Source organism: Oncorhynchus gorbuscha, linkage group LG23 (genome assembly GCF_021184085.1).
Source record: "Oncorhynchus gorbuscha isolate QuinsamMale2020 ecotype Even-year linkage group LG23, OgorEven_v1.0, whole genome shotgun sequence".
NCBI lineage: Eukaryota > Metazoa > Chordata > Actinopteri > Salmoniformes > Salmonidae > Oncorhynchus > Oncorhynchus gorbuscha.
In genome coordinates, this window is record NC_060195.1 from 32061412 (window position 1) to 32077164 (window position 15753).

Genomic DNA, 15753 nt, shown 5'->3' on the forward strand with positions numbered 1-15753 from the left:
CGGAGAGAGAGAGAAATGTAGACGTCAAGAGAAGATAAAGAGTTGAGAAAAGAACAGTGCAAGTGTTTTAGTGAGGAGAAAAAGCTGATCAGTACAGCATTTCTCTGCAAATACAGTACAAACATAGCCCAGCGGCAGGCATTGATTTATGGTCAATCGTTAAATAAATAATAAAACAAACCTACATTCATTATTGCACTATTCATCTCATACTGTTCTTTCCCTGCAGCGTGATGGAAAACAGATGAAATGTACAAAATCAGGGGTGTTTTTTCCGCTGGAGTAAATGTCTTGTAATAATGTGAGATCAGTACATAGACTTTACCCCACTTTAGAGCCACAGTCAGGATTTCCCTGTCTGTCTGTCTGTCTGTCTGTCTGTCTGTCTGTCTGTCTGTCTGTCTGTCTGTCTGTCTGTCTGTCTGTCTGTCTGTCTGTCTGTCTGTCTGTCTGTCTGTCTGTCTGTCTGTCTGTCTGTCTGTCTGTCTGTCTGTCTGTCTGTCTGTCTGTCTGTCTGTCTGTCTGTCTGTCTGTCTGTGGCTGGTGATAAGTCTGCCCCTAATCTGGCTCTGAATCAACAGTAATCGTGACTGCTGTGTTTACAAATGTCTCCAAGCTGTCCACAAAATTCATCGGTACAGCTCGTAGCCTGTCTGTATGACTGTGCTTTCTGTCTGTCTGTCTGGGCTTTCTGTCTGTCTGTCTGGGCTTTTTGTCTGTCTGTCTGTCTGTCTGTCTGTCTGTCTGTCTGTCTGTCTGTCTGTCTGTCTGTCTGTCTGTCTGTCTGTCTGTCTGTCTGTCTGTCTGTCTGTCTGTCTGTCTGTCTGTCTGTCTGTCTGTCTGTCTGTCTGTCTGTCTGTCTGTCTGTCTGTCTGTCTGTCTGTCTGGGCCTTCTTTCTATCTTTCTCTTTGTCTCTCACTATCTCTCTGCTACTCTCCATCTTGACTGTCTACAGAAGTCATCAGTACAGTTGCTTAAAGTCTGTCTTTCTTTCTCTTTGTCTCTCACGTTGTGCCACTTTCATCATCTTGATCGTCATTAGTATAGCTTGTAGAATGTCCAAGCTTTCTTTCATTCCTTCAATCTCACTTCTGCTCTCTCTCTGTATCTCTCTGCCACTCTCTGCCACTCTCTCTCTATCTCTCTCTCTCTCTTTCTCTCTCTATCTCTCTCTCTCTCTTTCTCTCTATCTCTCTCTCTCTCTTTCTCTCTCTCTCTGACACTTTCACCCTCTTAGACTTTCCCTCTCTTAATATCACTCTCAACCATGGAACAATTACTTTGGATGAGCTTTGCTGTTTGCTAACCCACTCTGCATCTCTTGTCACACACTCTCTAGCTCTTATCCTCCAAATTTGAATGAACAAACACACACACAGAGACACTACCTCTCTGTTTATCTTCCACCATCCTCTCTCTGTCTCCCTCTCTCTGAGAGGTAGTGTTAAAGGGGAGGCACTGATAGCTGGACAGGAAACAGAGTCCAGTTGAAATCCAATTAGGCATGCTAAGACAAGCCAGGCAGCGACCGGACCAACTGACAGTACAGTTCAGGAGAAATCTACAGTGGCTTGCGAAAGTATTCACCCCGCTTGGCATTTTTCCTATTTTGTTGCCTTACAACCTGGAATTAAAATAGATTTTGGGGGGGGTTTGTGTCATTTGATTTACACAACATGCCTACCACCAATTTATTTTTTATTGTGAAACAAACAAGAAATAAGACAAACAAACTGAAAACTAGAGTGTGCATAACTATTTAGAGCCACCTTTTGCAGCAATTACAGCTGCAAGTTTCTTGGTATGTGTCTGTAAGCTTGGCACATCTAGCCGCTGGGATTTTCCCCCATTCTTCAAGGCAAAACTGCTCCAACTCCTTCAAGTTGGATGGGTTCTGCTGATGTAGTAATATTTAAGTCATACCACAGATTCTCAATTGGATTGAGGTCTGGGCTTTGACTGGGCCATTCCAATACATTTAAATGTTTCCCCTTAAACCACTCAAGTGATGCTTTAGCAGTATGCTTAGGGTCATTGTCCTGCTGGAAGGTGAACCTCCGTCCCAGTCTCAAATCTCTTGAAGACTGAAACAGGTTTCCCTCAAGAATTTCCCTATATTTAGCACCATCCATCATTTCTTCAATTCTGACCAGTTTCCAAGTCTCTGCTGATGAAAAACATCCCAACAGCATGATGCTGCCACCACCATGCTTCACTGTGGGAATGGTGTCCTCGGGGTGATGAGAGGTTTTGGTTTGCGCCAGACATAGCGTTTTCCTGATGGCCAAAAAGCTCCATTTTAGTCTCATCTGACCAGAGTACCTTCTTCTATATGTTTGGGAAGTCTCCCACATGCCATTTGGCAAACACCAAACATGTGTGCTTATTTTCTTCTGGCCACTCTTCTGTAAAGCCCAGCTCTGTGGAGTGTACGGCTTAAAGTGGTCCTATGGACAGATACTCCAATCTCCGCTGTGGAGCTCCTTCAGGGTTGTCTTAATCTCTTTGTTGCCTCTCTGATTAATGCCCTCCTTGCCTGGTCTGTGAGTTTTGGTGGGCGGCCCTCTCTTGGCAGGTTTGTTGTGGTGTCATATTCTTTACATTTTTGAATAATGGATTTAATGGTGCTCCGTGGGATGTTCAAAGTTTTTGATATATTTTTACAACCCAAACCTGATCTGTACTTCTCCACAACTTTGTCCCTGACCTGTTTGGAGAGCTCCTTGGTCTTCATAGTGCTGCTTACTTGGTGGTGCACCTAGCTTAGTGGTGTTGCAGACTCTGGGGCCTTTCAGAACAGGTGTATATATACTGAGATCATGTGACAGATCATGTGACAATTAGATTACACACAGGTGGAATTTATTTAACTATTTATGTGACTTCTTAAGGTAATTGGTTGCACCAGATCTTATTTGGGGGCTTCATAGCAAAGGGGGTGAATACATACCACTTTTACGTTTTTTTTTGTTGTTGTTTTTTTTCATTTCACTTCACCAATTTTGGACTATTTTGTGTATGCCCATTATCCAAATAAAAATTAATTGAAATTACAGGTTGTAATGCAACAAAATAGAAAAAACGCCAAGGGGATTAATACTTTTGCAAGGCACTGTATCTTCAGAAAGGCCTGACAACGTCTTCTGAGGGTCCCATATGTGGAGCTCCTCCATCAGGCTCTGTCCTGTTTTCCTGAGGGTCCCACAGGTGGAGCTCCTCCATCAGGCTCTGTCCTATTTTCCTGAGGGTCCCACAGGTGGAGCTCCTCCATCAGGCTCTGTCCTATTTTCCTGAGGGTCCCACAGGTGGAGATCCTACACCAGGCCCTGTCCTATTCTCCTGAGGGTCCCACACATGGAGCTGCACAAACAGGCCCTGTCCTATTCTCCTAAGGGTCCCACATATGTGGAGCTATTTCACCAGGCTCTGTCCTATTTTCCTGAGGGTCCCACAGGTGGAGATCCTACACCAGGCCCTTTACTATTCTCCTGAGGGTTCCACAGGTGGAGCTCCACAACCAGGCCCGGTCCTATTCTCCTGAGGGTCCCACAAGTGGAGCTCCTCCACCAGGCCCTTTCCCATTGACTGATATGATGGGGCCTGACAGAAAGGCCTAATCGCATGGTCGGTGTTCTCAGCAGTAATATATTTTTATATTTTATTATATTTATATATATTTCTTTTTTTTACCCAGTTTTCTCCCCAATTCTGTGGTATCCAATTGGTAGTTACAGTCTTGTCTCATCGCTGCAACTCCCGTACGGACTCGGGAGAGGCGAAGGTCTAGAGCCGTGCATCCACGAAACACAACCCAACCAAGCTGCACTGCTTCTCGACACAATGCCCACATAACCTGGAAGCCAGCCGCACCAATGTGTCAGAGGAAACACTGTGCACCTCGTGACTGTGTCAGTATGCACAGCGCCCGGCCTGCCACAGGAGTTGCTAGTGCATGTTGGGACAAGGGCATCCCTGCCAGCCAAACCCTCCCCTAACCCGGACGACGCTGGGACAATTGTGCGCCGCCCCATGGGTCTCCCGGTCGCGGCCCGGCTAAGTAATGGATTTAGCAATGAACTTGCAACAGACCCCTGTCATTCATATTGTAGACATAAAGAGGGAAGCAGGGAAACAGCCCTTATGTGTACAGGGAAACAGCAGGGAAACAGCCCTTCTGTGTACAGGGAAACAGCAGGGAAACAGCCCTTCTGTGTACAGGGAAACAGCAGGGAAACAGCCCTTCTGTGTACAGGGAAACAGCAGGGAAACAGCCCTTCTGTGTACAGGGAAACAGCAGGGAAACAGCCCTTCTGTGTACAGGGAAACAGCAGGGAAACAGCCCTTCTGTGTACAGGGAAACAGCAGGGAAACAGCCCTTCTGTGTACAGGGAAACAGCCCTTCTGTGTAGTTTCTGAACTGCACACATCTACACCGGTACAACAATCTAGGCCGACATCAAGAGTCCTCTTTGCTAAACCTCTTTTTGGAGAACAACAGACTTGAGTCAAAGCTTGCCACCCACCTTACATACAGAAGATAATCCCTAAAAGTGGAGAAATCCCCATCCTTACAAACCTTGATTAACCTATCTAGCCTATCCTTAATACTTAATTAGCTTTTATATGCAGGAGAGTAGAGGTATATGTTCCAATCCAAACCCTTTCCTTGTGTGGCTGAAATGTGGCCTCGGTCTATGACCCAAACAAAACAGGTATTTTTGCGGATCAACCAGTTGTCTGCTATTGATGTCTGAGGCCTAATTCTGCTAACCCCCTTCAGTAGGCCTGAGTCACCCAACGGGTATAACTGCACCCCATGAGGAGGAGCACAGCGGGAGACAGATCTGTTCAGGACCTCAGTCTGACACCGAGTTACACCAGACCAAACCAGACCAGATCAGGAGAGGGGCTGTGCAGAGTCCAAAACAACACAAACCAACACAGAAAGCCAAACGCTATATGGTTGTGTTATATAATATAATAATATGCATACAAAAAAGTCATAGAACTGTGCAAACAACCAAATAAGTCATATTACTGAATATAAAAATATACACTCCTCAAAAAAATAAAGGGAACACTTAAACAACACAATGTAACTCCAAGTCAATCACACTTCTGTGAAATCAAACTGTCCACTTAGGAAGCAACACTGATTGACAATAAATTTCACATGCTGTTGTGGACGCCGTGGAGAACATTCTGCTGCCTCCAGCATGACCGGTTTGGCGATGGGTCAGTCATGGTGTGGGGTGGCATTTCTTTGGGGGGCCGCACAGCCCTCCATGTGCTCGCCAGAGGTAGCCTGACTGCCATTAGGTACCGAGATGAGATCCTAAGATCCCTTGTGAGACCATATGCTGGTGCGGTTGGCCCTGGATTCCTCCTAATGCAAGACAATGCTAGACCTCATGTGGCTGGAGTGTGTCAGCAGTTCCTGCAAGAGGAAGGCATTGATGCTATGGACTGGCCTGCCTGTTCCCCAGACATGAATCCAATTGAGCACATCTGGGACATCATGTCTCTCTCCATCCACCAACGCCACGTTGCACCACAGACTGTCCAGGAGTTGACGGATGCTTTAGTCCAGGTCTGGGAGGAGATCCCTCAGGAGACCATCCGCCACCTCATCAGGAGCAGGCCCAGGAGTTGTAGGGAGGTCATACAGGCACATGGAGGCCACACACACTACTGAGCCTCATTTTGACTTGTTTTAAGGACATTACATCAAAGTTGGATCAGCCTGTAGTGTGGTTTTCCACTTTAATTTTGAGTGTGACTCCAATTCCAGACCTCCATGGGTTGATACATTTGATTTCCATTGATAATTTTTGTGTGATTTTGTTGTCAGCACATTCATCTGTGCAAAGAAAAAAAGTATTTAATCAGAATATTTCATTCATTCAGATCTAGGATGTGTTATTTTAGTGTTCCCTTAATTTTTTTGAGCAGTGTATATGAATGAACGAATGAATGTAACATATGATGATGAATGTAACGGTGTACTCCTGTTGTCTATTCCCCAGGCGCGCTCCGTTGCATTGTTGTTTGTTTGGTTGGCGATGTTCCCGCTTCCTCCCTTCCAGACCCAATCAAATCTACCACTCCGTCCCCCCCGTCAGCTCATTAGCATTATCACGACAGACCCCGCCCCTGCACCCCTCATTTCATCTCCACTTGCAACAGCAACCAGGTGGAGACTGAAGTCCCCAATGCACTATTAAATACTAGGCCACTGGAAGAATAATTGTCTGCTGTGTTCCAGTTAATCTGGGGTTTTGATCGGGTCAGAGTCAGAGAGACGACAACCTGGGTACTTGGGGTCACTATCTGTCTGCGGAAGAAGGTGAAGAGATTGGGACATTAGTAGGTGGATGGAAATCATACTCCAGTCCAAATCAACCTCTTGTCCTTAACCAGGTTTAAGCCCTTCCTGTAAAAGGGTGTGATCTCAAAGCATGGTTTTAAACAATATGACAACAGCTGAGATGGAATTGTCTCCATATTGCTTACAGCTGTCCAATCCCTCACAAGTGCCAAGGAATAGGAACTAGGGGTTGATTTGGGATTGTGCAAATCTAGGATGAGTGACCTCTGCCTCTCTTATGTTTAGACCAGACCTTTTTACATGTTCATAGATCATGGTGCTGTTATGTCTGGAAGGGACTCTACAATTTAGAGCGGATTTTTCATGTACAGTATGTCCCAATGCTGGTTCATTGGCCATCCCATAGCCTCGGCTTCCAGGCCTCGCTCACGTTGTTCTCCAGAGCCTGGCCAACCCATAGTCTGGTTGTTTCTAGGGAGTTTTTCCTAGCCACCGTGCTTCTACACCTGCATTGCTTGCTGTTTGGAGTTTTAGGCTGGGTTTCTGTACAGAACATTGTGACATCAACTGATGTAAGAAGGGCTTTATAAATACATTTGATTGATTGGTGGTGGTTCTCCAGATCCTAGTGGTTCTCCAGAGCCTGATGGTTCTCCAGAGCCTGGTTGTTCTCCAGAGCCTGGTGGTTCTCCAGAGCCTGGTGGTTCCCCAGAGCCTGGTTGTTCTCCAGAGCCTGGTTGTTCTCCAGAGCCTGGTGGTTCTCCAGAGCCTAGTGGTTCTCCAGAGCCTAGTGGTTCTCCAGAGCGTGGTGGTTCTCCAGAGCCTAGTGGTTCTCCAGAGCCTGGTGGTTCTCCAGAGCCTGTGGAAATTCCTATTGGAACAGTAGGTATGAGTGAAGCGCTGGCTGCCAGAGGCTGCTGGCTGATTGGCTGTGAGTAGTCATTGATTTTCTTTAAACAACCACCCCTTCCATCCCTCTTCAGAAGAGCAAATGATCAAGAGAAATCTAATTTAGGGTGCTAGCATTGCTAGTGTACTATATCTTTTTTAATGTATATTTCAGAAATTGTTCTGATTTTATTTGTATATAATTTGGTTGAAATGATACAACCTCACGTTCCTATTCAAATTGTTGGGAGGGGCAAAAGGCCCAGCCATTAAATGGATTGGTGTTAGGAGAAAAAATAATTGACGACCCGACAGTCAGTATCTGCCAAAATGTGTCTGGGGCACTGCACAATATAGATCTACAGTAATGTCTTAAAGACCACCATTATTGATTGGACTGATGATCGATTGGCTGACCAATTGGTTAGACCAATCTGTCTCCCCAACAGTAGGACCTGAGCCACAGGACCATGGTCCATGCTATAGGATCCTTGGGACGTCCCTACCCCATTATAGTCGTTAAGGTTAGGGTTAGGTAAGGGTTGTGGTTAAGGTTAGGATAGGATAGGAATTAAGGTTAGGGTTTAGGGTAGGGACATCCCAAGGATCCGGGGATTGCATTGACCATGCCTCAGGACTACTTGGCCTGACAACTCCCAGCTGTCTCTGTCCCCAGTCCACCTGGTCGTGCTGCCGATCCAGGTCTGCTTCTTTGCCTGCGGCTATGGAACTAGCTTGTCCCGGACCTGCTGTTGGCCTGATGACTCCTGTCTGTTGGTTATGAAAACCGTTTCACCAAACACACTGCTTTGTTCAACTCTTTCTCTCTCTCTCTCTCCTCTCTCGCTCTTTCTATCGCTCTCTCTCTGAACCTCTTGCAAGAAAGGCTTTTCACTGTACTAGCCACCGTGCTTCTACATCTGCATTGCTTGCTGTTTGGAGTTTTAGGCTGGGTTTCTGTATAGCACTTTGTGACATTGGCAGATGTGAAATGGGCGATATAAAATGCATGTGATTGATTGACCAGCACACAACTCAAACTGCCCTAGAGAAAACAAAAATTAAATGACACCCTATTCCCCACATAGTGCACTGCGTTTGACCCCTAGTCCATATGGCTTGGGTAAAAAATTGTGTGCTATGTAGGGAATAGGCTGTAATTTTAGATGTGAAGATAGCAGTAAGAACACTCAGTAAGGCAGGCAGGCAGGCAGGCAGGCAGGCAGGCAGGCAGGCAGGCAGGCAGGCAGGCAGGCAGGCAGGCAGGCAGGCAGGCAGGCAGGCAGGCAGGCAGGCAGGCAGGCAGGCAGGCAGGCAGGCAGGCAGGCAGGCAGGCAGGCAGGCAGGCAGGCAGGCAGGCAGGCAGGCAGGCAGGCAGGCAGGCAGGCAGGCAGGCAGGCAGGCAGGCAGGCAGGCAGGCAGGCAGGCAGGCAGGCAGGCAGGCAGGCAGGCAGGCAGGCAGGCAGGCAGGCAGGCAGGCAGGCAGGCAGGCAGGCAGGCAGGCAGGCAGGCAGGCAGGCAGGCAGGCAGGCAGGCAGGCAGGCAGGCAGGCAGGCAGACAGACAGACAGACAGACAGACAGACAGACAGACAGACAGACAGACAGACAGACAGACAGACAGACAGACAGTATCTGGTCATGGCACATTCACTAAACACTTGAGTCTGGTCTGGACACAGCTAGTCTTTCCTGATGTGCAAGTCCTGCCATTCCTCTTGCATTTCTCTGGTGGCTGGGTAAACTCAGAGCAATAGCTCTGGTGGCTGTGTGAACTCAGAGCAACAGCTCTGATGGCTGGATGAACTCAGAGCAACAGCTCTGATGGCTGGATGAACTCAGAACAACAGCTCTGGTGGCTGGATGAACTCAGAGCAACAGCTCTGGTGGCTGGGTGAACTCAGAGCAATAGCTCTGGTGGCTGGATGAACTCAGAGCAACAGCTCTGGTGGCTGGATTAACTCAGAGCAACAGCTCTGGTGGCTGGATGAACTCAGAGCAACAGCTCTGGTGGCTGGATGAACTCAGAGCAACAGCTCTGGTGGCTGGATGAACTCAGAGCAACAGCTCTGGTGGCTGGATGAACTCAGAGCAACAGCTCTGGTGGCTGGATGAACTCAGAACAACAGCTCTGGTGGCTGGGTGAACTCAGAACAACATCTCTGGTGGCTGGGTGAACTCAGAACAACGGCTCTGGTGGCTGGGTGAACTCAGAGCAATAGCTCTGGTGGCTGGATGAACTCAGAGCAACAGCTCTGGTGGCTGGATTAACTCAGAGCAACAGCTCTGGTGGCTGGATGAACTCAGAGCAACAGCTCTGGTGGCTGGATGAACTCAGAGCAACAGCTCTGGTGGCTGGATGAACTCAGAGCAACAGCTCTGGTGGCTGGATGAACTCAGAGCAACAGCTCTGGTGGCTGGATGAACTCAGAACAACAGCTCTGGTGGCTGGGTGAACTCAGAACAACATCTCTGGTGGCTGGGTGAACTCAGAACAACGGCTCTGGTGGCTGGGTGAACTCAGAACAACGGCTCTGATGGCTGGATGAACTCAGGGCAACAGCTCTGGTGGTTGGATGAACTCAGAGCAACAGCTCTGATGGCTGGATGAACTCAGAGCAACAGCTCTGGTGGCTGGGTGAACTCAGAGCAATAGCTCTGGTGGCTGGATGAACTCAGAGCAACAGCTCTGGTGGCTGGATGAACTCAGAGCAACAGCTCTGGTGGCTGGATTAACTCAGAGCAACAGCTCTGGTGGCTGGATGAATTCAGAGCAACAGCTCTGGTGGCTGGATGAACTCAGAGCAACAGCTCTGGTGGCTGGATGAACTCAGAGCAACAGCTCTGGTGGCTGGATGAACTCAGAGCAACAGCTCTGGTGGCTGGGTGAACTCAGAGCAACAGCTCTGGTGGCTGGATGAACTCAGAGCAACAGCTCTGGTGGCTGGATGAACTCAGGGCAACAGCTCTGGTGGCTGGATGAACTCAGAGCAACAGCTCTGGTGCCTGGGTGAACTCAGAGCAATAGCTCTGGTGGCTGGATGAACTCAGAGCAACAGCTCTGGTGGCTGGATGAACTCAGAGCAACAGCTCTGGTGGCTGGATTAACTCAGAGCAACAGCTCTGGTGGCTGGATGAATTCAGAGCAACAGCTCTGGTGGCTGGATGAACTCAGAGCAACAGCTCTGGTGGCTGGATGAACTCAGAGCAACAGCTCTGGTGGCTGGATGAACTCAGAGCAACAGCTCTGGTGGCTGGGTGAACTCAGAGCAACAGCTCTGGTGGCTGGATGAACTCAGAGCAACAGCTCTGGTGGCTGGATGAACTCAGGGCAACAGCTCTGGTGGCTGGATGAACTCAGAGCAACAGCTCTGGTGGCTGGGTGAACTCAGAACAACAGCTCTGGTGGCTGGATGAACTCAGAACAACAGCTCTGGTGGCTGGATGAACTCAGGGCAACAGCTCTGGTGGCTGGGTGAACTCAGAGCAACAGCTCTGGTGGCTGGATGAACTCAGGGCAAGAGCTCTGGTGGCTGGGTGAACTCAGGGCAACAGCTCTGGTAGCTGGATGAACTCAGAGCAACAGCTCCATCACATGTTCTACCATACATCCCTAAGTCATCATGCACACCGCCTGCAGCACTGGCATAGCAGCACAGGCAAAGCACACACACACACACACACACACACACACACACACACACACACACACACACACACACACACACACACACACACACACACACACACACACACACACACACACACACACACACACACACACACACACACACACACACACACACACACACACACACACACACACTTATGCTCATACAACCAAGTGTGCACACTCACAATGTGGGGCAGGTGCTCAAACTGAGAGAAAAATAAGTTACATGAGAGAAAGATAAAATAAAATTAAAGGTCATTAATTGTAAATAAAAATGCCACCATTCAAAAGGGCACATTTTTTCATATGAGGGCAAAGGGACAGGTGCTCCAGCACCCCTCAAGCTCTATCTGGGCACGTGCCTGCAAACACATACACACAGATGGTATCGCATGCGCACAATCACACACACTGAGGAGTCACGCCCATAAGGCAGCACAAGACCAGACCGACAACCGTCCATGTGTGAGATGATGTGGGTTTATGTGTGTCGGTGTGGGAGTGTAGGAACGCGGTAGTCCTACATATTTATATGTGAACATAGTAAGTGATCATTTTCTGTGACATTAAATACATACTCTCATGGGCAGCATGTACATTTTAGGTACAGCACATGTCTGGCCTATATACAATCATAATCAGTGGTCATATTAAATCATGTCATGAATTAAATAAAGGACCCAGAAAGGCTAAATGCATTGTTTCGATCTAGTTGTGTTGCGATCTTCTTGCTTGTCACCGCATTGAAAACAGAATGAACGTCGCATTTTCACAAACCTATGGAGACGCGCATGAGGAATAAGGCTGTTTCTGTGTCTCTTCACACCTCGTCGACGCCCATTGATAACAACAAGACATTGGCCATTTACTATAAAGGCGTTTTACACCACCACTAGAGACACCTGTCATCAGCGCTGGATCTACTACTCTCATTCAATTTCTACTATCGCCATTTGCATTAAGTGCCAGAGATGTAATGTTGCACATAATTCCATTGGCTGCGTATCCCAGATGGATGAGAATAGGTATGAACGAATGACAAAATAACTAGGACCATAGCCACAAATGCATGGGGTAACAGTGGGCTGCTCAGCATGCAATAAAACGAAACACAGAATAGAATAACAATAGCCCATCGCGCAATAGTTGTCCACCTAATTCATATGCAATTTTCTCTACGTCGATATAAAATGTTTAAATGTGTTACAACTCAGATATATCTGTGTATTATACTGTGTTGATATTTCATAGTTCCCCCTCCAGGATCAACACTAACCCGAGATATAATCGGTGACAGCAATCCAGCCAGATTAGCCCGTAAACAAAGAAAAAAAAAGGTCCGTATTTTGTACGATAGTCCTAATCGGATTAAGATCTCTCTACTCATCTCCGAAACAGGGGCACGTGGACCCGCATGAGGTCCACATCCTGCAGATAGAATAGATATTTTGTTTCTATGTGAAAAATATTTTACCAGATTCTTTCAATCAGTGCAAGGTGCACGCAGGAACATATACCCACCAGCTCCTCCAGCATCCGTCCAGACAGTTTGACAATAAAGAGGAGAATACAATCACGAAAAAACGAACTCACCTCGTGTTCTAAAGAAAAAGACGGACCGGGGTTGTGGATCGGGAGGGTCAAATTAAGTGTTTGAAGAGAGAAAGCAGACAGAATAGTTTGTCAGAATCGGTAGAATCCGTGTCCGGACGGTGTGGCGCGTGGGGGTTTAGGCTGGATGCTGTCATCGTATTGGGATTGCTCTCGACCGCTTAATCTCCGGTCCTGAGCTCAGAAATAACCCATCCCCTCCCTCCCTTCGTCTTCTCCTCCCTTTATTTTCTCAGCCTCTCCTTCACATTCATCATTGTTCGCTCCCTCTCGGTCTGTTTTGAAGACCCCCCTCACAACTCCAGTTTGATTGAAGGCGAGGGAGATCATGATTAACATTAAAACATTCAATAAATATTATATTACTGTATTAATAGAAGTGTGTGGGGGGGGGGGTCGTCAACAAATTATAATTACAGTATATTGTAGTTTAATAAGCAATCATATAAAACAAACATAAAATATTATATTTAAATTTTATTGACATTGTTATTCGTCTCTACATATATATTTTAAACAGACTTATACTTAGATAAATTGGAAAGTCTTGAGTTAGTAATAATTCCTCAGAAATAAATGTGTACAGTTTTGCCCTTCGCCTATCGTAGAGTTTGTACCTCTACGGCCATTTCATTTACAGTAATCCTTCAAGCGTAATTTCCGGTTTAAACAGTCACATTTCCGCCATCAAACACGCCGGTACTGAGAATCAAACCAAAGAGCAAGCGTAACACAGCGCAGGGGGGGTTGGGTGTAAAACCTTCACAGACCACGGCGAGATGTTCAAACTCGAGGGGTTAGGGCCGAAAATGGACCCAGAGGCGATGAAGAAAAAGATGCGACAGGACGTAATCTCGTCCGTGCGCAATTTCCTAATCTATATTGCCCTTCTCAGAGCCAGTAAGTATCGGCCTTCACATTCTTCTCGGTTTGCAAATTATCTCACAATATATTGTGTAATGCATGTGTCACCCAACTGGTCAGTGCTCTGACCAGGGAATGTACACAGAATCAATGACATCACCAGACATGACCCTCCACAGATCATCCAGCAGGTAGTGACCCCAAAAATTGGTTCCCCTCTTTTGAAAGGGAGCCAACTGTGCATGAAAATTAATGGCCACTCATTTAGATAGCATCCCCGAGGTCTTCAATAGCACTTTTGACTGTAAACAATGGCACAATCAAAAGTTAACATTTATGTATAATTTACTCCACAGCTCCATATATTCTGAAGAAGTTGGACAGCATTTGAGACCATCTACCTCTACAGTATTCCCACACTCCATTTACTGCATCAAGCACAATGGACATAACGATGACAGGGGAACAAAGGGACGAGTGGTGAGCTAAACACCATCATATGGATCCTATATGGAATACTTATCTATAGGCTTCAATGAAGACAGTGCGTTGTGTCCCACATAGCACTTGAACACTAAGTAGTTGTCAGTTATAGTTTTCAAGATGTCCTCTGTTTTTGTTTACGGTTAGTGCTCAGTAACAGAAAAACATCTGATTGCATTTTGGTTTTGAGTGATACTGTACCTCCATTTGCAATGGTCCCTATCAATAAATGAGAGTGTTGTAATTGAACGTTTGAATTTTGTTGGTCATGCGGATCGCCTGCAATAAAGGGAAGACATGTTTAAATATTGATTGGATGTTCATATCATCAGGTATACCTAAATGTCTCCTGAAAAAGCAATGTCCAAACTGGCAAAAAAAACTTTTAAGACCTATCATTTATGGGTTTTGATTTGAAGATATTCAGTGGATCCTAAGGTATACACTATTCTGCAAAAGGGTGGTAGAGGGCATTATGTCAAATTTGCTACACACAGATTATTACTTGCCCCCCTAGACTCCACATCATAAAGATACACAGTATATATACTGAACACAAATATAAACACAACATGTAAAGAAGTGTTGGTCCCATTTTCCATGAGCTGAAATAAAAGATCTCAGATATTTTCCATACACACAAAAAGCTTATTTCTCACATTTTGTGCGCAAATTTGTTTACATCCCTGTTAGTGAGCATTTCTCCTTTGCCAAGGCAATCCATCCATCTGAAAGGTGTGTTATATCAAGAAGCTGATTAAACAGCATGATCATTACACAGGTGCACCTTGTGCTGGGGACAATAACAGGCCACTCTAAAATGTGCAGTTTTGTCACACAACACAATGTCAAAGATGTCTCAAGTTTTGAGGGAGTGTGAAATTGGCATGCTGACTGCAGGAATGTCCAACCGAGCTGTTGCCAGAGAATTGAATGTTAATTTTTCTACCATAAGCCGCCTCCAATGTCCTTTTATTGAATTTGGCAGTACATCCAACCGGCCTCAAAACCGCAGACCACGTGTAACCACGCCAGCCCAGGAACTCCACATCCAGCTTCTTCACCTGTGGGATTGTCTGAGGAGGGAGAGGGAGGCGGTGCTGAGGAGTATTTCTGCCTGTAATAAAGCCCTTTTGTGAGGAAAAACTCCTTCAGATTGGCTGGGCCTGGCTCCCAAGTGGGTGGGCATGGCTGCACCCATGCCCAGTCATGTGAAATGCATAAAATGTAAATAAATTAGGGCCTAATTTATTTATTTAAATGGACTGATTTTCTTCTATGAAGTGTATCTTAGTAAAATCTTTGAAATTGTTGCATGTTTATATTTCGTTCAGTATAGTGCGGAAGTAAAGCAGTCGTCCATTACCTGAATATCCCACAATGGGGGCGCTCTTGTCCTGTTTTTGAGGAGTACATCAGCATTCTGATCATAAAGTTGACGATTTCTAATGTTTTTTTTTTCTTTATTCAGATAATGTGGCATAATATTGTCTGATATATATATAATAGTTGACGGATGGGATGCATATACGAATGAAGAGTGTGATTATATATTTTACCTCTTTGGGATGTCATTCGAAAACATAATGTTAACTTTCACTGATATGCGGATGACACACAGCTGTACATTTCAATGAAACATGGTGAAGCCCCAAAATTGCCCTCGCTAGAAGCATGTGTTTCAGACATAAGGAAGTGGATGGCTGCAAACTTTCTACTTTTAAACTCGGACAAAACAGAGATACTTGTTCTAGGTCCCAAGAAACAAAGAGATCTTCTGTTGAATCTGACAATTAATCTTAATGGTTGTACAGTCGTCTCAAATAAAACTGTGAAGGACCTCGGCGTTACTCTGGACCCTGATCTCTCTTTTGAAGAACATATCAAGACTGTTTCAAGGACAGCTT

At 46.1% G+C, this 15753-nt stretch overlaps 2 protein-coding genes across 3 annotated transcripts in view; one reads left to right on the top strand and one right to left on the bottom strand.

The window, feature by feature from the left end:
* Window positions 1–12645, bottom strand: part of LOC124011519 — a 47419-nt gene extending 34774 nt beyond the window's left edge. For both annotated transcript variants that reach the window (XM_046324962.1, XM_046324961.1), the window contains exon 1: window positions 12482–12645. The gene's annotated coding sequence lies outside the window, so the exon portion shown is untranslated. The remainder of the gene's footprint in view (window positions 1–12481) is intronic.
* A 588-nt stretch (window positions 12646–13233) lies between these two features.
* Window positions 13234–14090, top strand: LOC124011442 (mitochondrial import receptor subunit TOM5 homolog). The gene is made up of 2 exons (XM_046324835.1): window positions 13234–13399; window positions 13720–14090. Exons 1-2 carry the CDS (start codon window positions 13279–13281, stop codon window positions 13752–13754), a joined length of 156 nt encoding a protein of 51 aa, XP_046180791.1. The 5' UTR covers window positions 13234–13278; the 3' UTR covers window positions 13755–14090.
* Window positions 14091–15753: the final 1663 nt, after the last annotated feature.

Excerpts from the sequence above, each read along its gene's own strand:
- LOC124011442 (XM_046324835.1), top strand. The coding sequence starts at position 13,279 with ATGTTCAAACTCGAGGGGTTAGGGCCGAAAATGGACCCAGAGGCGATG. Across the intron at positions 13,400-13,719 it reads TATTGCCCTTCTCAGAGCCA|CTCCATATATTCTGAAGAAG; the intron begins GTAAGTATCGGC and ends TTTACTCCACAG.